A 25489-nucleotide genomic window follows, 5' to 3' on the forward strand; every position below is an offset into this window, starting at 1 on the left:
TGCATATGATTTTTTTTCATGGAATGCAAAGAAATTGGCAGCACTGCTTTACTGACAGTTTACTTTCCACTTATCAACTGGTTAGAGAGATTAATGGTCAACCAGTATTTGAAACTATGCAGGCTGACATACAACTATTTTGCAATCTAGGAAAATTCATGAAATACTCACAAATCAATCAGAGAGAAGAACACCGTAAGTATTGGGCGAAGACTATTAGTTCCAAGAAAGGAAATTAGTACAAGTTTGGGGAAATCCAGGATTCATTTCAAATCAGTGATCAGCGGACCTTGGTGACAGATTGGATTTAAGGGATAAAAGAAGGGAAAGACAGATACTTGGGAGATTTCTAAAGCAAGCGTGAATGGTACGTGAGAGGTAAGTGTGCACTTAGGGGTTGGGTGGCCTGTCGCTGGGGTGGCTGGTGGAAGCTCTGTGGAAGGATTTGGAGTCACTTGGCTAGAGCCCTGCTGAGACTGAAGTACTTGGCAGTGCATCCAAGGGATTTCCTGACCCTGAGGATATGATGCCCACAATCTGTCCACAGAAAACGTGACTTTACCAAACAGAGTCTCCTATTTGGGCTCCAGCTCAGCTTGATTCTGTTTTGTTGTTCAGCGAGCCCGCCCCTGCAAGGGCCAAGCCTGTTAGCCACACATCCCACATCCCCACCCAAGTTAGTCTGAGCTCTTTGCTTCTCCCCGAGCAGGAAAATCCTAGAGAAAGTCAATTCCCTTCTCCATAGTGTCAAGCCTCTACACTTACCATTAAAGTAATAACACTTCTGCTTCCTTATAAGAAGGGTGCAGGACAAATTTTTATAAAGTTATGAATCTTCAAGAAAATAATGATTTAAGGGAACATATAAAACTTTTCTTTTCGATTTGCAGTTTGAGCGGCTGAACCTTGCCCTTCAGAGAACACTGGCGAAACACAAAATAAAGGAAAGCAGGTAAATTGAATCACTTCAGTTGTGTGACTCTCCTGTTACAATAGCTGGCACAGCTACTGATAACCAGTGCTTAATGATGTATCAGTGTAATTTGAATCACTTTGGTGTACCAGGAACTAGCCTAAGTGTTTTAGCTGCCACTAGTCTGAAAGCAGGTGAATTTACTTTTTACATTTTATATATCAATAAACCCATGGTTCTATAAAATGTCTGGGATCATATAGCTGTTTAGGAAAAGGCAGAACTGAGTGTCAAGCCTGGATTTTTCAGAGCCCATGATTTTAACTATATTGCCCTGTGCTGCTGCTTTTTAGTCAGCTCCCAGATGGCCTATTCTTTCCCACTAAGGGGTCATTTCTGAAATATTTAACAAAGGTAAGGTATGGATCAGAACAGACTCCTCGATTGAAGAGCACTGCCAAGAGATTGGGGCCGGGTCTCAGGGCTACCTTCATCCTCCTGTTCCCCTCCAGCCTCCCGGCAACCCTCTCACCTCAACCATAGGTTAAACTTTTAGCTGCTGGATCAGGAGAAGGGCAAGGGTGGGGAAAACAGGAGGAGGGCAGTTCAGGGAGATTGGGCAGCAGCTGTTATCAGTCCTTAGGGAGGTGTTTCACTGTTTTCCTAACTAGTCTGGTTATACTGGTTGCACTGGCTGAATATCAGTTCCATTAATACTTTTTCTTTCTACTCTGTCTTTGAAATTTTCTTTAAGAAAGCTTTCTGTAGAGGCATCATATATAAGGTGATTTTTTGTAAAGCCTGATAACTTTTTTTTTTTTTTTGGTCCTTTTGCCTTTTCTAGGACTGCACCCACAGCATGTGGAGGTTCCCAGGCTAGGGGTCTTATCGGAGCTGTAGCCGCCCGCCTACGCCGCAGCCACAGGAACACCAGATCTGAGCTGTGTCTGTGACCTATATCTCAGCTCATGGCAACGCCGGATCCTTAGCCCACTGAGCGAGGCCAGGGATCGAACCCGCAACCTCATGGTTCCTAGTCAGATTCGTTTCCACTGCACGACAGGAACTCCTGTAATTATTTTTTTTTAATTGCAAGTTCCTATGTGGTGCAGCAGGTTAAGGACCTGGTGTTGCTGCAGCTGTGGCACAGGTTGCAACTGTGGCTCGGGTTTGATCCCTGGCCTAGGAAGTAATTTCCACATGCCATGGTGCAGCCAGTAAAACCAAAACTATATATATAATTTGTATGTATACATACATTTATGTGTATATATGTATATTTATATATACACATTTGTATATATACATGCATTTGTATATATATATTTGTATATGTACATATACTTGTATGTATATGTATTTGTGTATATATATATATATATATATATATATACACATTCGTCTATCTCTGTATGTGTGTGTGTGTGTGTGTGTGTGTATAGCACATTTACTGCTGGTGGATAACTTGATTTGCCCTCATTTTTGTTTTTCTGAAATCAAAGGATTATTTCATTTGCAAACAATAACTACTTGAGTTCCAATGTTCAGAATTAAACTTTGAAGCTTTGCAGACTAGTACCATTGTTGGGAATATTGTATAAATTCATTCATCTGTCTACTACTCAGGAGTGGATAATCTGCTCTCTGGATTATCTGTGTTTAATTTTGCTTGCTGACTAACTGGTCCCAGACTTTAGGCAGCAGGCAAGCTAAGAAGGGGTCACAGACAGGGCCAGAAGGAGAGAGTGTGAATCTATGTGTCTGACAGAAGCTTTGTTTACAGAGTGATCTGGAAAGCATTCCAAAACGCCTCTGACCTTAATTCTCAGTCAGTCTGATAAGATAGCCAACGGGTCCTGCAGCTCTGCTACTGGGTCTGTCTGCCTTAAGTCCTTGGCAGACAGTTTACCCAAAATTCATTCTCAGGGATTTGTGTCCTGAAAACGTTCCTAAGCTAGATGCAGATATTCAATTAGGGTGTGTTCCCAGAGATGTAGCTCTTAAAAAAAAAAAAAAGAAAAAAAAAAACCAAAAACCTCAAAACTCAAAAATAATTGGAAATCTTGGAAAAGATTTTGTCACCTTCCTGATTCCTTAAAGAATTGATCATACTTTGAAATTACCCTAATGATGATTCCACTGTTGAAGTAAGAGGAGGCATCTTTTTTCTTATAAAAAGAAAACATTCTGCTGATGTGCTAAAGGGCTTCTCTGTTTTTTTTCTCTAGTTCTTGGTTATATTGGGCTTTTTTTCCCCATCCTTTTGGCAGGTTGTCTGAAATTTCTCCTCCTGTTAGTTTGCCAAAAGCTGAATATACTTTATTCCTTTTTCTACACTGCTTATTATTTTACATGACTTAACAAGCAAAAAAGCCAATATGTTAAACAATAAACTGCCCCTAACGAAGGACTGGAGACCTTCCCCCTTCCCCCCCCCACCCGTTTTTTTGGCCACACCCACAATATGTGCAAGTTCATGGGCCAGGGATCAAACCCACGTGAATCACAGCAGTGACCTGAGCCTCTGCAGTGACAGCACCATATCCTTAACCCACTGCATCACAAGGGAACTCCCCCACACCACCTTTTCTAAGTGAGTGAGTTTTAGTACAGTTGTGGTGATACTTCTGTGGGTTGGTTACACAGAGAGCTTTTGCTTTTCTTCTGTTTTTAGGACCTTTTGGTCATATCACAACATCATGTATGAACTCATGTCTGGTATGTGTGGTGCACAACACACCACACATTTGCTGGTGGATAGACAGGCTTACACCTTCTCCTTTTGAGAAAAAATTTGAAGGTAGAGATAGGGAACTTATTTTGAAAGGCAATAGGATTAACAAAGCTTTCCTGGGAATTGGCAAAACAGTTCTCTAAGCAGATTTGCTCTCAGTCTTTAGGAAAAAAATCGAAGTTACTGAAATGAGAAAAAGAAGCAAATCTAAAGACTAACTAATATAATACATAATGAGGGGTTTTGGGATAACTAGATTCAAACTAGACGTAACACCATATCATAATCCTCAACCTATTTAGATAAGGATACATTTTAACTAGTATTTTATCCAACAATCCCACTCCTGGGCACATACCCAGACAAAACTATAATTTGAAAAGATACATGGACCCTTATGTTCATAGCAGCTCTATTAACAGTAGCCAAAACATGGAAAAAAATGTCCATTGACAGATGAATGCATAAATATGCGGTACATACATACAATGGAATATTACTCAGCCATAAAAAATGAAATAATGTAATTTGAAGCAACATGGATGGGCCTAGAGATTATCATACTAAGCAAAATAAGTAAGAAAGAGAAAAATACCATATGATATCACTTATGTGGAATCTAAAATACAATACAAATTAACATATCTACAAAACAAAAAGAAACTCACAGATATAGAGAACAGAGTAGTGATTTCCAGAGTGGAAGGAGGTATGGGAGAGGAAGTTTGGTAGTTAGGGATTAGAAGAGGCATGCTATTTTAATATATAGGATGGATATGGGGGGTTGGGGGATGTGCTTGGGCTGTGGGATGGAAATCCTGTGAAATCAGATTGTTATGATCATTATTAAAAAATCAAAAAAAAAAAAGAGATGTCAATTAATATAAAAACTGTATATAGGATGGATAAGCAGCAAGATCCTACCATATAGCACAGGGAAATATATTCAATATCCTGTGATGAACCATAATGGAAAAGAATATGAATACAAATATATATAATGTGTATATATATATATATGTATGTGTGTGTATATATACATATACATGCATACATAATATAAAAAAGAACTGCTTTGCTGTACAGAAGAAATTAATACAACATTGTAAATCAACTACAACTAAATTAAAAAAATAATAATTATAAGAAATATACTTTTTTTTTGTCTTTTTGCCATATCTTGGACCGCTCCCATGGCATATGGAGGTTCCAAGGCTAGGGGTGTAATCGGAGCTGTAGCTGCCAGTCTATGCCAGAGCCACAGCAACGCGGGATCCGAGCCGCGTCTGAGACCTGCACCACAGCTCACGGCAACGCCGGATCGTTAACCCACTGAGCAAGGGCAGGGATCGAACCCGCAACCTCATGGTTCCTAGTCGGATTCGTTAACCACTGCGCCACTACGGGAACTCCAGCAATATACTTTTATGTGTTAAGTAGCCAACAGAGCAATTTTCCTTCTCATCAATGTTTCCTTTTGAAACTTCTCTAAATGTATCGTACTGTAATCTGTTTAATATTTTAAATTTATGCTTATTTGTAATCTTAGCTTGTCTAATAGCAAGCTGAACCACAAATAGAACTTGATGTCTTTCAATATGCTTTAGTAGTTTGGCAAATTTGGTCATAATCAGTTATCACCATCAGAAATCATCAAGTGTCTTTTTGAATTATAGTTTTGTCCAGATATATGCCCAGGAGTAGGATTGCTGGAACATATGGCAACTCTATTTTTAACTTTTTGAGGAACTCCATACTGTCTTCCATAGTGGCTGCGCCAATTTACATGTCTACCAACATTGTAGGAGGGTTCCCTTTTCTCCATACCCTCTCCAGCATTTATTATTTGTAGACTTTCTGATGATGGCTATGTGACCAGTATGAGGTAGTACTTCGTTGTAATTTTGATTTGCATTTCTTTAATAATTAATGATTTCTGGCATCTTTTCATGTTAAAAAAAAGAAAGTAATCATCAAAAAACAATTAGGCAAATGTGAATCAAATTGTCCAGATGAAATTACTAAAACCTTCTATCAATCAAAGTGTATAATAATATACTGTCAACTTCTATACTACATAAAGCAGTGCAGTAATTGAATGAGGAATAGATTTCATTAGTTACTAGTTTTTATATAAGATCAAGAGTAAAAGTTTAAGGTAATGATGTCTGAGAATTAAATATATAGAACCTGAAACTCAAAAGCAGTATATACTATGTATTTGGTTTAGAAAATAAATAAACATACTTAAAAGTGAATCCATCAATACAGTGATGCTTCTGCATGGCTGGGTAATCAGAAAACCCTAGGATGTCTTATTACCATCCTTTTTTAGGCCATTTCATACCCCTGGTTTTCTGCCAGTGCAAACTTCTTCTACCTTTAGCCTATGTAAAGTTAGCTTAAAAGGTAAATATACTTTATAAATTTTTTTGTTTTTTGTCTTTTCTAGGGCTGTACCCACGGCACATGGAGGTTCCCAGGCTAGAGGTCTAATCGGAGCTATAGCCGCCAGCCTATGCCAGAGTCACAGCAACCCGGGATCCGAGCCACATCTGCAACCTACACCATAGCTTCCGACAACACCAGATCCTTAACACAATGAGCAAGGCCAGGGATCAAACCCACAACCTCATGGTTCCTAGTCAGATTTGTTAACCACTGAGCTACGACGGGAATTCCCCTACTTTATAAATATTGATAAAGGAATCTATATCAGGTGTATTTGGGGGTTTCCCAACATTATTTTGGGTTCGTACTGTCACTGCTCCCTTTCCTGTGAACTTGACACTCAAAATTTGCCTCTACAGAAAAGGTAATTTAAATTATGTTCTGTCATCATTTCTATATGTTATAATATAAAATTTTAGCATTCACTTGTCAGTTTATAATTTGAGATATTGAAATAATTTCAGGAAATCTTTGGAAAGAGAAGACTTTGAAAAAATAATTGCAGAGCAAGCAACTGCAGCAGGTAATAGAGTTAAATGCATGTGATTAGGAAATAATTATACTTGTAGATCTAACATTTTACCCTTAAACTAAGATTTTTCTATTCCTGTAAAATATTTGCCTGTAGAACTAATATTTTCTTCTATAATATTCATATTTACTTGTTGGTAACTTCCAATGAGAATTATTAAATATCATGTTTTGTGTTAATGTAATGTAAAGAATAACTCTCTTTCATAGTATATACCTTTGTTTCCCCTAAAACATTTCCTCTTCCTATAATGTTTATTTGCTGAGAAGTAGATAAAACTGACTCGGAGGCTGACTCATAGACATTCACATGCTTTGGTCTTGAACTTAACTAAATGTCCCTCATTTATGCCTGAAAAATCCTATGAGACAAAGTAAAATAAGTAAATTTTAATAGGTTAGAAGCATTTGTAGGGAAAAAGGGTGAGCAGTGCTCTCATATTAATAATTAGTTTCGGGGAAACAAGCAGATGAGTGACTTTTTCCTACTGTCTTTTTCAAAGTTTGATTTTGAGAGGTTAAATTTTTCTAAAAGTACAAAATATTAAGAATTTGATAATGATGATGATGGCTGACTTATACTGAGCCCTTCCTCTGGGCTGGGCACGATTCTACAGGTAGACCCCAGGAACCACAGCAGTGCTGTGAAGAAGGCACTCTTGATCTTCATGAGTCACAGATGAGAAGGGTATGGTACACACAGTTTAAAAAATAAAGGATAGAAGTAAAAATTTTTTAGATAAAAACTATTAAAAAATAAAGGAGACTAGGTGAGGGGAAATCGTAGAAAGAAAATAATGTATTCCAAACACATGTTCTTTCAGGTAGCGCTGATCAATAAGTATGCTATTTTACTTGAGAAAAATTGCTTTATACCATCGCTAAGGAAAAATACAAAATTAAGTTTCACTTCCAGTGATTTCAAATTAATTCCTGTGTCTGATGCTTATACACCTGGAAGTTCTCCAAGGGGGCCAGTACCTCTTCACCAACATGCACTACTAATTTTGTTGTTAACAAGATAGGAGAGCTTTTTCTGAAATGGACTTGGTCCTATAATTCCAATTGTTTCATAAAGTTTCAGGGAGATAAAAAGTCATATACTATCTCCAAGTGATCATTCTTTCATAAATAACTGATTTGGGATTTCTATTCGGACTTATCAGAATTTTAGAAATTAATTCAGGAGATCATTTGAATATAGGTGGTTAATTTTGGTTCAAATTCTTATTAGCAGATAGAAGGCAAATTAAATCATCAGATAAAACAATATTAAAACTAGTAGTTAACAGCACAGCCCTTCCAAAATGACGCATTTGATATGGCAGAAAATGTACTATATACTTTCAGGAGTTCCAGTGGAGATCATCAAAGAATCTCTTGGTGAAGAGCTTTTTAAAATATGTTATGAGGAAGATGAATACATCCTCGGTGTGGTTGGAGGAACCCTCAAAGATTTTTTAAATAGCTTTGGCACCCTTCTGAAGCAGAGCAGTCACTGCCAAGAAGCAGAAAAGAAGGGCCAGTTCGAGGATGCGTCCATCCTCTGCCTGGATAAAGATCACGACTTCTTAAATGTTTATTATTTCTTCCCTAAGAAAATCACTTCCCTGATTCTGCCGGGCATCATTAAGGCAGCTGCTCACATACTGTACGAAACTGAAGTGGAGGTGTCCTCCATGCCCCCCTGCTTCCATCACGACTGCAGCGAGTTTGTGAATCAGCCCTGTCTGCTATACTCTGTTCACATCAAAAGCACCAGACCGTCCCCATCCCCCGGGGGGGCCCAGTCTTCACTGGTGATCCCTGCCTCGCTCTTCTGTAAGACATTCCCCTTCCATTTCATGTTTGACAAAGACATGACAATCCTGCAGTTCGGCAATGGCATCCGAAGACTCATGAACAGGAGAGACTTTCAAGGAAAGCCTAACTTTGAAGAATACTTCGAGATCCTGACTCCAAAAATCAGCCAGACCTTTAGCGGAATCATGACCATGTTGAACATGCAGTTTGTTGTTCGGGTGAGGAGATGGGACAACTCTGTGAAGAAATCATCAAGGGTAAGAGAAACAGAAAACTGTTTTGAATAATATGGAATAAATGATTTCATATTTAAAGACTAGAAGTAAAAAAGCTCAAACTGTATGTATCGCTTCAAATGTTTTAATAAGACGTTTCAGTTTAAAACAACTCTAAAATACTTTTAAGGCTGGAATAAATTTAAAACATGATTCTTTTTGTACTCATTGCTTACTTAACCCATTACTCCCACAAATATTTGTTGAATACAGTCTACCTTTTAAAATCCTTGTGGAGGAGTCCCTGTTGTGGCTCAGTGTGTTAAGAACCTCACTAGTATCCATGAGGATGCAGGTTCAATTGCTCAGTGGATTAAGGATCCGACATTGCCCTGAGCTGCAGTGCAAGTTCCAGATGCAGCTTGGATCCAGTGTTGCTGTGGCTGAGGCGTAGCCTGGCAGCTGCAGCTCTGATTCCACTCCTGGCCCGGGAATTTCCATATGCTGCAGGTGGACCCCTAAAAAGAAAAAAAAAAATCCTTATGGAGTATTTGGTAACTGAATCAGAAAAAAAAAATCTTTATAAAAATAGGGTTTCAATCATCAGGAAATAGCTGACTTAATTTGGAATAATAGGAGGAGTTTTACAGCAAACAAGAATGTCTTGTTTCTTATAGGAGGCAACTAAATGGATTTTTGTAGTCAATATTTAATAGACATAGAAAAAATCAATAACTTGTTTGACTAACTCTTAGAAAATATGGGGAAAATGTTATGCTCTCATCTTAAAATAGAGTACCATGGTAATTAATTAGAAAGTTTGCAAAATCATAGTCAATAGTACAAGCAGAGCTCAGAGAGAGGCTTAATAACACATCTAACTTTTAGACACACGTAACCCAGCAGAGACACTGTTTTGTTACTTTTTTATTGAAAAAAATACAATTAGATGTTTAAAAAACAGGGAACCCTTAAAGGTCTTCATTGCAAAATCAAAAACTTTAATTTTATACATTTTCATTTAAGACAAAAAATGCTATTTATGACTTCTTTTTTTAATCCATGAACAACATATTTGGGCATCCTTCTATGTCATCAGATAGACCTGGTTCACTTTTTCAAAGGCTGTGTAGTATCCCATTGTATGGTTGTTCTGTACTTTATTTAACCTTTCACTACTGAAGGGTTATCTGGCCTGCTTTTGACTCTCTGCTGAAGTAAACACACATATACACATTTGTTCCACTCACACGAGTAGACCTTGTGATCCAGGATGGTCACATGAAGCTTCCCCTTCCTCTGGGCTCCTTGGTACAGTCCTTTCTGCTATTGTTGCTGACAAAAGAATGTATTATGAGAAGCGTCAGTGTGCCACACAGTTAAAAAGCTTTGAAGCAGGAATTTTTTGCATCGTTGATCAAAAATCATGATTTCTATGTAGTGTATATTCCAATATATTCTTCAAATGTCTGCATGCATTTTATTTTATTTTATTTTAATTTTATTTTTTACTTTTTATGGCTGCACCTGTGGCATATGGAAGTTTCCAGGCCAGTTGTTGAATTGGAGCTGCAGCTGCAGGCCTATGCCACAGCCATAGCAACACCAGCTATGAGCTGTATCTGTAACTTATGCTGCAAGTGTGGCAATGCCAGATCCTTAACCTACCAGGGATCAAAGCTGCATCCTCATGGAGACTACATCAGATTCTTAACCCACGGAACCACAATAGGAACTCCCCATTTTAAAACTCATAGTAAATTCGAACTATAAGGAAGCATATTGCTTTTTTGTTGACAAGTAGAAAAAAAAATCAAGTTTAAAAATAAAAGGGTTATCACTGTATCTACTTCCTCACTGTCTCAGAAAGACATTGGAAACTTGAATAAGCCACAACAGTTGGTTCTGCTTGGCTACACAGGTGATGGACCTCAAAGGCCAGATGATCTACATCATTGAATCCAGCGCGATCTTGTTCTTGGGGTCGCCCTGTGTGGACAGACTGGAAGACTTCACGGGCCGAGGGCTCTACCTCTCTGACATCCCCATCCACAACGCGCTGAGGGATGTGGTCCTGATTGGAGAGCAGGCCAGGGCTCAGGACGGCCTGAAGAAGAGGCTTGGCAAGCTGAAGGCCACACTGGAGCAGGCCCACCAAGCGCTGGAGGAGGAGAAGAAGAAGACAGTGGACCTGCTGTGCTCCATCTTCCCCAGCGAAGTGGCCCAGCAGCTGTGGCAGGGCCAGGTCGTGCAGGCCAAGAAGTTCAGGAATGTCACTATGCTCTTCTCAGACATCGTGGGTTTCACGGCCATCTGCTCCCAGTGCTCGCCGCTGCAGGTCATCACCATGCTCAACGCACTCTACACCCGCTTTGACCGGCAGTGTGGGGAGCTGGACGTCTACAAGGTAGGGGGCAGGGCAGTGTCCCTGTACAGGCCCTTAAGCCCCATGCTGGGAGCAGGCATCATGCACTAATCATGCGAGTGTTCTCCGGCCAGAAGTCACTCTGAATCTGCCCAGAGACGGATATGATTGTTCCATGAAAGGACTGCCACTTAGTCTTCCCAAAAAGTAAGCACAGAATGGAGGGGGGTGGGCGGTGACAGAGTGAGACCCGTGGGAAGCTGAAGTTTAAAAGTCAGTAAACCTCACGTGACCGAACGCTGAGTTGTGTTACTAAACTTGAAACTGTTCCAAGTCTGACTTAGACAGGAAAGATGTATAGCCTTTCTGTCTGCAAAAGTGCAGAAGTGTGAGGGTTATACACATTGCCTTTAAGCAGATTAATTAAGTACAGAGTAATGTGACACTTTTCATGGCCAGGTAACAAATCCAAACCACCCGCTTAAGAGGTTGTTGTACAGAGGCCAAGGACAGAAGGAAGCTGGTCTTCAAATTTTGTTTTCTGCCTTCCAGCTCACTAAGGAAAGGAAGTTAACTTCTCACTTGTAAAACTGAGAAAATAGGAGTGCTCTGGTGGCTCAGCAGGTTAAGGATCCAGCATTGTCACTGCTGTGGCTCTGGTTATAGCTACGGTACAGGTTCAATCTCTGGCCCGGGAACTTCTGCATACCATGGGTACAGCTAAAAAAATAACAATAAAAAAGATACTAGAATATCTACCCACAGAATTTATCTGCATGAATAACATGTATTATAAACCATAATCTCCATAAACAGCACTGTTATAAAGATTATGGTAAATAATATCTGTCATTCAGCAGTGGCAGGATTTACTGAGTCCCTACAATGTACCAGGCATCATTTTAATCACCGGGGATGCAGAAATTGTCCCTGAAAGGTAATAACATATTTTTTTAAAGTACATTTTTTTTTGTCTTTTTGTCTTTTTTGTTGCTGTTGTTGTTGTTGCTATTTCTTGGGCCGCTCCCGCGGCATATGGAGGTTCCCAGGCTAGGGGTTGAATCGGAGCTGTAGCCACAGGCCTACGCCAGAGCCACAGCAACGTGGGATCCGAGCCACGTCTGCAACCTACACCACAGCTCACGGCAACGCCGGATCGTTAACCCACTGAGCAAGGGCAGGGACCGAACCCACAACTTCATGGTTCCTAGTCAGATTCGTTAACCACTGCGCCACGACGGGAACTCCTAAAGTACATTATTTTTTAATGTAACTTGTTAATAGGAGAACTAATGAAGAGATTTTGTGTTCGCCTGTTTCTTTAGAAGTACATTTTTTTACTGATATATTTTGCATTGTCCCACGTATTGGCATTAGGAATAAAGCATGCTTCTTATTTATGTGGCTTGAATCATCTTTTAATTTGCCACATAAAGATCTAACATTTCAGAGCCTAACCTGATATGACATGAATAAATTATTGAAAGGGAAACAAAAATTATTTATGGGAATACATAAACCCCTGCTTGGTTCCAATCTAGATGCTCAAAGTAAAACTTTCCTTTTTAAAAATCTCTAACAGGAAATTCCAGACAGAGCTATGATTCCCTTGTGGGGGGAGGGGTGGGAAGAGGTTCATGTATAATTACAGATAAAATAATTGGCTTCAGTTAGGTTAAGCTGGATGGCCTCTTGTGGAATTCACTCTATTTATTTGTAGACAGTTTACATCTTGAGATGTCTCCTCCCTCATAATTGTGAGAAGGAATCTTCACTCTCTTTTTTCCAAACTGCTGTGACTGCTGGCAGAGGCAGCTCACTTCCACAAGTTTCACTGTGTTGAAACTGAAACATTGAGTTATTCTTCTCAAGTGCTCAGAATCTCTGCTTCTCATTACAAGGCTGGGAGCACACAGGTACCCTGGGTGACCCAACTGCCACTCCACTGAGTAGGTCTGAATCCTCATTTCATGAAGAAAGCATGAAAAAACCTGGAGATGCTGTGAATACACAAGGAAGGATGCTCACCATGGAATAAACTTAAGATACAGAGAATGTTAATCATGGGCTGACCTGTGCATGCTTCAACTTCCAGTGCATAGCCAGGCTTGTTCATTCCAGGCCCTGATTGTACCAGGACTTTACTCAGTTTTGTTTTCTTTGCCTCAGTCAGTCGTTTCTGCTTATTTTAGTATTTACTTATTTTTTAAATTTAAATTATAATTGATTTTCAATGTCGTGCCAGTTTATGCGGTACAGCAAGGTGACATGTACATTCTTTTGTTTAATATTATCTTCCGTCATGGTCCATCCAAGGAGATTGGACATAGTTCCCTGTGATATATAGTAGGACCTTGTTGTCTATCCATTCTAAATGTAATAGTTTGCATCTACCAACACCAAACTCCCCATCCATCCCACTCCCTCCCCCCTTGGCAACCACAAGTCTGCCTTCTGTGTCTGTGAATCTGTTTCTGTTTTGTAGATAGGATCATTTGTGTCATATTTTAGATTCCACGTATAAGTGATATCATATGGTATTTATCTTTCTCTTTCTGACTTACTCCACTTAGCGTGATAATCTCTAGTTGCATCCATGTTGCTGCGAATGGCATTATTTCATCCTTTTTATGGCTGAGTAGTTTTCCATTATACATATGTGCTGCATCTTCTTAATCCATTCATCTGTCTATGGACATTTAGGTTGTTTCCATGTTTTTTTTCTATTGTGAATAGTGCTGCTGTGAATATGCAGGGACATGCATCTTTTTTATTATGTTTTTTATTACTCAATGAATTTATTACATTTATAGTTGTACAATGATCATCACAATCCAATTTTACAGGATTTCCATCCCACAACCCCAGCGCATCCCCCCACCTCCTGCACTGTCTGCTTTGGAAACCATAAGTTTTTCAAAGTCTGTGAGTCAGTATCTGTTCTGCAAAGAAGTTCAGTCTATCCTTTTTTCAGATTCCACGTGTCAGTGAAAGCATTTGATGTTGGTGTCTCATTGTCTGACTGACTTCACTTAACATGATAATTTCTAGGTCCATCCATGTTGCTAAAAATGCCAGTATTTTGTTCCTTTTAATGGCTGAGTAATATCCCATTGTGTATATGTACCACATCTTCTGGATCCACTCCTCTATCCATGGACATTTAGGTTGTTTCCATGTCTTGGCTATTGCAAATAGTGCTGCAATGAACATTGGAGTACATGTGTCTTTTCGAGTCATGATTTTCTCTGAGTCGATGCCCAGGAGTGGGATTGCTGGATCAAGTGGTAGTTCTATTTTTAGTTTTCTGAGGAATGTCCATCCTGTTTTCCGCAGTGGTTGCACCAATTTACAATCCCCCCAACAGTGTACTAGGGTTCTTTTTTCTCCACACCCTCTCTAGTACTTATTGTTTGTAGACTTTTGGATGATGGTCATTCTGGCTGGTATAAGGTGGTACCTCATAGTGGTTTTGATTTGCATTTCTCTAATGATGAGTGATGTTAAACATCTTTTCATGTGTTTTTTGGCCATCCATATGTCTTCTTTGGAGAACTGTCTGTTTAGATCTTCTGCCCATTTTTTGATGGTTTTTTTTTTTTTTTTGGTATTGAGCTGTAGAAGGTGTTTATAAATTTTGGAGATTAATCCCTTGTCAGTCGATTCATTTGCAAAGATTTTCTCCCATTCTGTGGGTTGTCTTTTCCTTTTGTTTAGGGTTTCCTTTGCTGTGCAGAAACTTTATAGTGGTACCTCGCTATAGTTTTGATTTGCATTTGTGGAGCAAATTACGTGGAGCATTTTTTCATGTGCCTGCAGGCCATCCATATGTCTTCTTCGGAGAAATGTCTATTTAGGTCCTCTGACCATGTTTTGATTGGGTTATTTGTTTTTTGTTTTTGTTGAACTATATGAGTTGTTTGTATATTTTGGAGATTAAACCTTTGTTGGTTGAATCCTTTGCAACTGTTTTTCCCATTCTGTAGGTTGTCTTTTTGTTTATGGTTTCCTTTACTGTGCAAAAACTTCTAAGTTTTATTAGGTCTAATTTGTTTATTTTTGCTTTTATTTCTATTGCCTTGGGAGACTGGCCTAAGAAAACATCTGTAAGATTGATGTAAGAGAATGTTTTGCCTAATGTCTTTTCTAGGAGTTTTATGGTGTCTTAAGTCTTAAAGCCATTTTGAGTTTATTTTTATGCATGGTGTGAAGGTGTGTTCTAACTTTACTGATTTACATGCAGCTGTCCAGTTTTCCCAGCACCATTTCCTGAACATACCATACATTCTTTTTATATCATTCTCCATCGCAATCTATCCTAAGAGATTGGATGTAGTTCCCTATGCTTTACAGTAGGACCTTGTTTTTTATCCATCTCACTGTAATAGTTTGTATATACCAACCTCAAATTCCCAGTATCTATTTATTGATTGTTTTAGCTAGTATTTGCTGGTCCTCCAGCATTTGCCACTGTGAGTGGGTACAGTCCCTCTGAGAAGAGTCCAGTGGTCGTGGGCAGAGGAGGGACACATTGACCAATGCACAGGACAGATTCCCTATGACATGACAGGTGTGAGTCCATTCTCACCTGTGTAGGGGCCATAGCAGCACAGAGAGCAGCACCAAACACCTAGCAGAGGTGATGGTACCCCTTCTCCTAGTAACACTTACTCAGCCTCTAGGACGTGTTACCCTGCACTGAGCATGTCTCTCATTGCTCCTGGGAAGCCTTGCTGCTGGGTTCACCCACCCATGAATGTTGTGGGCCCCAGTGATGTAGGAGTCAATAAGACAGGCAAACACCAAGAGCTTGCATTCCACTGAGAGAAAGGAGGACGACAAGTGTATGTGCAGATTTACACACTCTGGTTGCCGTGCTATTCTGGAAGGATTACAGAGCAGGTGAAGGGGGAGAGAGGAGGGGGCATTTCACACAGGCCAGCCCCCAACAGGCCTTTCTAGCGAGGTGAGCTTTCACAGGGCCTGATGAAACCAGGGACAAGCCAAGTGGTTATCAGCAGGGGGATTGTTCCAGGCAGAGCAATAGCAAATGGGAGCGTGTTTGGTATGCTTAAGGGGAAACAGGAGGCCAGTGACACAGGGACAAAGTGAGTGAGGAGGAGGATTAGGAGATAGAATCAGAGAGCAGTAGGAAGGCAAGGAAGGAGCTTCAGGGGCCTTTTAAGGGCCCCAGGATTTATTCTGAGTGAAATATCACTGAAGGATATCCCCCTTTCTCCGTCCCTCCCTCTCCTCCTCCCTCCAGATTGGAGGCTTTGGATAAGAATGATGATTTGATCCAATAAGTTACAGTAAATATTTAGAGGAGAAGAAAAATGCACCCATTGCAATTGGGCGGCTTATTTATGGATTTAACTTAACCATTAGCTTTCTGTACTCAGTGTGCCAGACAGATAAAAATCACTCATAACAACAACAATCACAACAGTGATAATAATTGTACATGACATTTATATAATTCTTTAATTTCCAATAGCTTCCTGACACAGTTGTTTCTGCTTCCTGGTTGATATCTTGGTTTCTATATCCATGATTAATATTCATGCAGATGGATTATTGTTGCCAGGAGAACCCCAAAAGTTCTCTTGAAGGAGCTCCCACTGTGGCACAACAAGCTTGGCAGCATCTTGAGAGCGCTGGGACATAGGTTCGATCCCCAGCCCAGCACAGTGAGTTAAGTATCTGGCATTGCTGCAGCCTCAACTTAGTTTGAGGCTGTGTCTCAGATCTGATCCCTGGCCTTGGAGCTCCATAAGCTGCAGAGGAGAAAAAAAACAAAGTTCTTTTGAAAATCTCAAATATCAGTTTTAACCTGGCACATCCTTACTAAGTTCATAGGACATTGATTCAGTAGTGACTTTGTTTGAAACACTGCTTCATGCTGAGAGGATATAAAAGCATCCAGTATCTTAAACAGCTTATTTTATTATTTTATTTTTATTTTATTTTATTTTATTTTTTTTGCTTTTTAGGGCTGCACCCACAGCATGTGGAGGTTCCCAGGCTAGGGGTCAAATCTAGCTGTAGCTGCTGGGCTACTCCACAGCCACAGCAACACAGGAGCAGAGCCACATCTGCGACCAACACCACAGCTCACGGCAACGCCGGATCCTTAATCCACTCAGCAAGGTCAGGGATTGAACCTGCATCCTCATGGTTGCTAGTCACATTTGTTAACTGCTGAGCAGTTAACAGGAAATCCTTAAACAGCTTATTTTAAATTCAAAATTTATCATTCGCTTCTACAAAGCCCCTTTACATGGTAGAGAAAAAAGGGGATCGAGTGTGAGGGGCCACTGGCAAGCCGGGGAGCAGAAACCCCTCCTGATGTTGTGTTCAAGGGCAGTGATGCCTCTCAGCATAGAAACCTTGTGGATCTCCTGGAAAGGAAAGCTGTTTCTAAGAGTCTGTGATTTACTGATATTCCATTGCCTAATGCTGAGATCTCTGCTGTCTGACTTTTAATTTCTACTCTATGATATATACCATGATGCTTCCTCGGCTTCTATTTGAAATGAAAAATCTGTTGTGTGCAGGTGGAGACCATCGGTGATGCATACTGTGTGGCCGGGGGCTTACACAAAGAGAGTGACACCCACGCGTTTCAAATCGCACTGATGGCCCTGAAGATGATGGAGCTCTCAGATGAAGTCATGTCCCCCCACGGAGAACCCATCAAGGTGAGGCAGATCACATGCTGTCCAGGAGCTGTCCTGAGAGTAGATGCTGGTTTCTTATTTATCAAAAGAATGGTGCAACAGTCAGGGTTTATTCAGACAGCAACTTCCAGCTTGTATAAACAGGAGGAAATTTATCACATGGGTTTTTGTTTTTTGTTTTTTGTTGGTTGGTTGGTTTGTTTTTATGGCCACATCTGCAACATATGGCGGTTCTGAAGCCAGTGCCACAGCCATGGCAACACCTGATCCTTAACCCACTGAACGAGGTCAGGGTTCATACCCCGCATCCTTAGGAAGACAATGTCTGGTCTTTAATCCGCTGAGCCGCAGTGAGAACTCTAGTACATGGTATTAAATGTTCACTAACAGGACCAAATAAGCCATCTGTGAGTTGAGCTTTCAAAGAATGGCTCCCCAAACCACACTTCAGAACCAGAGCTTCCTTCTCGAGCTGGAAGCTGGCTGCAGAACTTTACAGCCACAGTCAGTGATTAAACCATGGTGTTGAGAAAGCCGCTGTCTCTGGACTGGCTGCAGAACAGAATTTCACCTACAGTGATTTCAATCAGCAACGTGGAAATCCTGCATCATGACTCTCAGAAAATGAGGGACTGGAAACTGGGCTCCCTGCTGAGCATGTGATGGGAAGCACCAAGGCTTTCCCAGCTATGCTCACACGTGTGGGCAGAGGAAGTGCAGGCAGGAATCCAGACTACCAAAACTCATGCAAGGGTATTTGATTCACCCAGCCTGAATACAGCTAGAAACTTCAAGGGAGTTTGGAAAATGTCATGTTTACTTGCAGGGGGGAAATTAGACTAGAATAAATGTGGACTGCTCATTCGCCAGTGCTTTCCAGAACACATAAAATTCCAAAATGTGTAGATGAGCCAGATCCAAGAATAATAACATCTTATTGCAGATGAGAAAATAGAATTAAACGTGCTAGGCATCGGCTTAATAGATAACACATGAGCAGAATATCTTTATTTGTCCCACGTGTAGGGAATCTACCACTTAATTTTTGTAAAACAACCAATGACCTTTAGAAACAGGCCTTTGAAATAATACAGACTCCTAGCTGCCATGCTATAAAATGTAAAGAAAAGAGGGGGAAAAAATTTAGAACTTTAGCCTAGGCCCTCTCCCATGTTAATAGAAGCCACATGTGTAAGCCTTCAGAACTATTTTCTAATCCACTCTTGTCCCAGTTATACTGATATGTGACTCGCTTCCTTAAATTGAATGGTATACAGCCACAGAGCTTTTATTATGTGTTGATTCTGTGCATCCAAATTTGGATGAGGCTTGGCAGTAGCACCTTGTCGTTCCTCATACTATCTGGTACATCAGCTGGGGATTCGCAGTGTTTGAGGGTGAGTAGAATAGCTGGAATTACCCCCGCTTGAAGTGGAGGACCAATTTCAAGATGCTGCTTCACTCACTTACCTGGTGCCACGGTTGGAGATAGCTGGGGGAGAGGCTCCGCTGGGACTGTCAGCTCAGGTCCTTACATGTGGGGTTCCTGCTGCGCAACCTCAGAGCCATCACACTTCTTGGGGATGGGAGGTGAGAATTCTGTCCCTGTGAACAAGACTTGTATAGGCTGCATGGCCTTTTCTGACCAAGCCTTTGGAGATATATAGGGACATGCCCATTTTATTTTAGTAGTCAAGGCAACCCTAAGCCTGCCCAGAGGGAGAAGACTGAGACCCCATGTCTCAATAGGAAGAGTATGAAATAATTCCCCACAGTATTTTAAAAGCATCACACCACCACATTTTCCAGATGCTTAATTTCTATATTTTTAACAGGAGAATTATGGGGGTTTTTTGTTTGTTTTGGTGAGGAAACTCATAGCATCAAAGTAGATGCCTAAAGTGTCTAGATCAACAATAACACAAGTGATTTCCACAGATGTGGCTTTTGTAATTAAAAGGTGAATGTTGTCCTGGCTGTGGCCTAGGCCTGAGCTGCAGCTCCAATTCGACCCCTAACCCAAGAACTTCCAGTATGCTTCAGGTGTGGCCATAAAAAGAAAAAAAAAAGAAAAAGTAAAAACAAAGACCTACTGTATAGCACAGGGAAATCTACTCAATACTCTGGAATAACCTATATGGGAATAAAGAGTGGATACATGTATATATCTATAACTGATTCACTTTGCTGTACACCTGAAACTAAGACAACATTGTAAGTCAACCTGTGCTCCATTAAAATAAAAAAAAAATAAAGTCCTTATAACAGCATTATAAAGAGGAATCCACAATTCATCAATGAACAAGAGTAGTCAGGTCTCTCAAGCAGCTGGATTTGGAGTCATGTGTTTCTGGCTGCATAGCCCAGGCTTTTACCACGTTTTACCCTCCTGCCCCCTGGGATGGAATCAAAGTGAAAGAATAGGAAATATTTCCTTTTTTTTTTTTTCTTTTCAAACTCTGTGTTTTCCTCCAGCATGTCTTATAGATAAATCATCTGCTCACTTATTCCTACTAGGAAATTCCTAGTGATTTCCTCACTAATGTCCACTCACTGAGGCTTAGAAGCAATGAGGTCCTGCTGTACAGAACAGGGAGCTAATATCCAATCACTTGTGATAGAACATGATGGAGAATGATGTAAGAAAAAGAATGTATATTTTTCTGTATAGCTTGGTCACTTTGCTGTACAGCAGAAATTGAAAGAACATTGTAAATCAACAATAATAAAAAACTTAAAAAGAAGAAAAGAAAACCATCGATGGACTCTGTCTTATGAGAGGGACCAGTAACCAGGCAGTCAGGATCAGGGGAGTCAGAAAGTATGATGTGACCTTGGAACTCGCTCTGGAAAGATCCTTGTCCAAAACACCTGTGATGAGGGGCTGCCATGAAAAGATCCTACTGTACCACACAGAGAAATATATCCAAGCTCTTAGAATAGAAGCTGATGGAAGATGGTATGAGAAAAAGAAATGTATAAATATATATGTATAACTGGATCATTTTCGTGATTTGATATTTTATAAGGAAATAAATGATTCTCAAAAGTTTCTGGAACAGATCTGAAATTAGCTGTAAAACTAGAGAGATCTGGAGTCTTCTGGATTCTAAATTACATACAGGTTTCTGAGTACTTGGGCTTTGTTTAAAGTACACAAATCTGGTAAAACTTTTTCTAAATGCTCAATTGAACATAGAACTTGAAAATAAGGAAGATAGTGTCTGATTGTCATTTACAATATCCCCACTTTAACTTGCTTTGTTATAGCAGTAAAAATAATGCAATAAAAGGAAAGTATATGTATTTATGTATAATTGGGTCACTTTGCTATACAGCAGAAATTGGCAGAACATTGTAAAGCAACTATAATTTAAAAATTCTTTTAAAGCAAAAAAAAAAAATGTAGGCACCCTCTAAGATTAGGAAGTATTCAGATCTTCTAGAAGATCCCAGTTTAAAATATTGTCTAACTGTTGTTCTCAAATTGTTGATAACTTTCAGAATTCCTAAATTCTTAACGTCAACATATCCCAGACTGCTTCTTATATCCAGATATGGTATCCTTCTGGTTTTCCATAGATCCAGATGTTTTTGACCAAAGCATATATGGTTGCTGTGATCCATGCCTCAGTGACTCCAGATTTCTGCCTCTTCTGCCATTTTCTGCTTAAATATTGTAATTTTCTTTCCCTACTTGTTAGTCATTTGATTAGTGAGTAGTGTTTGGCACAAAGTTCTGTTAAAGCAAAATAACTAAAAACCCACGTTTATATCCTAGGAACTGGCTTCTTTGCCCCCCACCCCCAATAATGTTTTGGGAAACAACTTCTCAGCTCTCTTTCTTAATGGACAGGGCAGTTCACATTAACAGTCCACAGACACTCTGTCTTGTTTCTGTGTTAACTGTGATAGGTACATATGTGGGACATTGATTCAAATACTGAAGACAGTTGAAATAAAGATGATCTGTGTAATAAACTGAAGTGCATCCATGAAGAAGAGTTAAGAGCTGTGACCCATGCTGCACAAGTGATTTTTAATTGAAAGTGAAGAGTCAAAGGAAGTTGGCTGGAGGTTTTGAGGAAGGGGGGAAGGTGTGGTGAGAGCAAATAGTACAATAATTTAGACAGGGCATTCAAATAGGAGACAAGTGGGAGTGTTTTACCAGTGACCTGGAACATTGCGTTACTTTTCCCTTTCAGATGAGAATTGGACTGCATTCCGGGTCTGTTTTTGCTGGAGTTGTTGGAGTTAAAATGCCCCGTTATTGCCTTTTTGGAAACAATGTCACCCTGGCTAACAAATTTGAGTCCTGCAGTGTACCACGGAAAATCAACGTCAGCCCGACCACATACAGGTACCATTTGCATCCAGCACCTGAAATCTATTATTTTTATTTATATATAGTTGTCATTTTTGCCCATTGGCTTTTTTCGGTCTTCGCAACTTTTTCTTGCTTAGATAACCTTAAAGGAAAAGAAGTATGATAACTTTTATCATCCTCACTTTAACTTTTTTGAAACTACTCATTAGCTTCAGGGGAACAACCTTTCTGAGAAATTGGCTACGTAGCTGTCATCTTTGACACCTATCCTGTCTTCCCCATTATTATTTGTTGCAAGGTGTGTTTTCCTTCCCACAGTACTTGGACAGGTATTCTGACACTATCCAGTGTCCCATAGTTCAGCTCTTTCACCAACTACCCAGAGCTGGCACATAACCCACAAGTTAAAGGGCATGGTCCCCAAGAATACCCTTCAATCAGGCGTCAACTGTGTATCAATTGTATCTTTTTTTAAAAAAAAACTCCAATTACAATGGAAATCCTTAAAGAACACAAAAGTGTTCCAGATCCATATGGTAGCTTAGCCCAAGCAAACTAGGGATTCCATTCTCAGAAATGACTTTTTGTAGCATCTCCTGTCTCCTTAAAACTCCAACCTTTCCTGTCCAGCTCTGACTCTGAGCTGATAACCTTGCTTTGTATTTCACAGCAGGAAACAAGGCAACCTGCTAAGAGCTATGCCACCTTCATGCTTCAGGTTTCATGGACATAGGTCCCCACACCTGTGACTTGGGTCGTGGCTCCCATTCCAGTGGGCCAGCGGCCCTGCCCCTGTTTGAGATCACCCCCTCCAGTTTTACTCTGAGTGCCTTTTCCTCTTACCTTCTCAAAAACTTTTCTCCCCAAAATATTCCTTTCCTTGGTATCAGTTTCTTCAGTGAAATGATTATTCCCATCAAAATGTAGACACATTTTATTATTGAACGTCCTTAAAGGTAACATCTTCTTTGTCTCTTGTCTCAGCCATCTCCTTCTTTTGACTACATGCACTCAGTGGCTCCACTTTCTCACCTCCCATTTGCTCTTCTGCAAACTCTGGTCAGTGTTCTTCCCTCTCATGCTGCTCAGTGGTCCTGGTCGAGGTGGATAGCATTCCTTGCTAAAATGAGGGTTGGTTTTGTCTCCTTATCTGTTTCAACATTTTGGAGTTCATTGAATGACTTGGGTGTTTCCTCCTTTAAATATTTTCCTCTTCGGACTTCCTGGATTTCTTTTCACCCCAGTGGCTATACCTCGTTATCTTTTCTTGGGGCCATCTCTCCCCACAAAACCTTGGAAGGATGTCCTGCCCAGAGCTCTGCCCCTGTTCTCATCTGTGCCCAAAGTTTTATTATCCACCATTTTTATCTCCAGCCAGTTCCGTAATTCTCCCCTGAACCACAGACTCTTTGATGCTGTTTCCTATTTCTACTTGGATGACAAATTGACAAATTACAATTAACGTGATCATATTAGAACAAATTATTTCCCAACACCCCCACTCCCAGTGAAATCCACCTCACCCAGTCAAGCTCGGGCAGTCTCCTGGAAAGGGCATCACCATCTGCTAGTTGCTCAGTCCACGAACCTCGACTGCTCTTTCTTTCTCCTACTCAGGGTCCCCCAACTCCACCTGCAGTGATGTTCTACACACAACTTTTTCACCCACTTCTCTGCTACAATCTAAGCCCACTGGATGTTGCACCTGAACAGTCCAGTGACACCCTCACCCTTCTGTCCACTCAATTTCCTGTGTGCCTCCACCCCAAGTTCATTTTGCACACAACAACAAGGTTATCTTCCTAAAGCATAAGTTAGATCTTGTCATCTCTGCATTAAAAGCCCTCCATTAAAAGCCCTCCAATGGCTTCGCATTGAGACAAGAGTAAAACTAAGCTTGTAGGAGTTCCCATTGTGGCTCAGCAGTTTATAAACTTGATATAGTATCTGTGAGGGTGTGGGTTTGATCCCTGGTCTTGCTCAGTGGGTTAAGGATCCAGCATTGCTGAAAGCTGCAGTGTAAATTGCAGATATGGCATGGATCCGGTGTTGCCATGGCTGTGGGGTAGGCTTGCAGCTGCAACTCTGATTTGACCCCTAGCTTGGGAACTTCCATAAACCGTACATGCTACTATAAAAAGAAAAACAAAAGCTAAGCTTGTACCACATTCTCCTCTCTGATCAATGTCTTGCTAACCCTTGCCCCCTCATTTTCTCCCACTTTCCCCTTATTTCACTGATCTTCTGAAACCCCAGCCTTATTTTTATTCATCAGACTTGCTCAACTAATTCCTAAGTTGAAGATGCCTGTTTTCCATTTCTCTCCCTGGTCATCCCCTATCTTCCTTCTTCTCAGAATTAGGCCTTAAGTAAGATGCTGCCTCTTTAAAGAGACATTCCTCAGCTTCCCTGGCTGAAGGGACACCTCTACTCACATGTCACCCTCATCTTCTCACATTATTCCTATGTCTGGAATGGTTTCTTAAGTTAAGGACGAGCAATAGATTCTATGAGAAGCTGTACCAATATCAATATCATTTAGGACACATCATACATACCCACACCCCCAAATAGCCATTACTTTCCAACTTCCATGTCCAAATTCTAATCAACCATTGAGAATGTAGCAATATAATGACAATTAAACATCCCTTTCTTTGAAATGTCATGAGGATTTCTTTTCTAGGGGACAGTTGTCTGCTTTTCTATTTATTTTTTACTGAAGTGCAGAGAACTAACAGAGACTAGGTTCAGTACTGTTTGATGAGTTTCAGGTCAGGGGGTAATGAGAGTGGTTTATGTGGTGACCCAGGAATCATTAAAGACAATAATGACAGATGAGGTTATAAATGAGCACTGCCCAGTGTGGGCAGTTGGTGGGGGTAAGTTGACCTAGGAACGGCTATAATGACACAGAAGTAGGACTTAAATTCCCTAAGGGAAAGAACAAGAACAATAAAGGGAAAATGGGAGAGATGACAGACAGACTTAGCAGAGTTGATGCAGCAATTTGGAGGAAATGGTGTCCAGTCAGGAGGGAGTGAAGAAAAACCTCCCTCCACCTGTGAGCATCTGCCCTGGGATTATTGCTGCTATTCTTGGATCTCACCACCATCAAGCTTTTATCCAAATGGTTTTATTTTTCCCAGCTGTTTTTCTTATAAATTTGGATCTTTTAAAAAAGATGATTTAATGAATGTTTCTAACTCCATGGCACTCTAATTGTGTTTATCTGTAAGTTTCTTTAAAAAGCATGGTATTTATAGTCAGAAGACAGGTCCTACAGCCCCAAGTACAGGGCTTACCAGATGTGTGATCTTGAGCAAGGCACTTAATAAATTCAAAAAATATGCTTTAAAGCCACTTGTAAATGATCCAGATAGAAAAATAAGACTAGAGAAAAAATAGATTCCCATGCAAACTGTACATATCCTTTTACAACTTGCCCTGAAATTGTTCAACATTGTTTT

General features: G+C 40.3%; 1 protein-coding gene across 3 annotated transcripts in view; it reads left to right on the forward strand.

Annotated features, from left to right (window-relative positions):
* GUCY1A1 (guanylate cyclase 1 soluble subunit alpha 1) overlaps window positions 1–25489 on the forward strand; it is a 68874-nt gene that overhangs the window by 38889 nt on the left and 4496 nt on the right. For all 3 annotated transcript variants that reach the window (XM_047798438.1, XM_047798435.1, XM_047798437.1), the window contains exons 3-8: window positions 891–952; window positions 6563–6621; window positions 7980–8689; window positions 10569–11054; window positions 17570–17713; window positions 21898–22052. In XM_047798438.1, the coding sequence (XP_047654394.1) occupies window positions 891–952; window positions 6563–6621; window positions 7980–8689; window positions 10569–11054; window positions 17570–17713; window positions 21898–22052 (1616 nt within the window). The remainder of the gene's footprint in view (window positions 1–890; window positions 953–6562; window positions 6622–7979; window positions 8690–10568; window positions 11055–17569; window positions 17714–21897; window positions 22053–25489) is intronic.

Source organism: Phacochoerus africanus, chromosome 10, assembly GCF_016906955.1.
Source record: "Phacochoerus africanus isolate WHEZ1 chromosome 10, ROS_Pafr_v1, whole genome shotgun sequence".
In the NCBI taxonomy this organism is placed as follows: domain Eukaryota; kingdom Metazoa; phylum Chordata; class Mammalia; order Artiodactyla; family Suidae; genus Phacochoerus; species Phacochoerus africanus.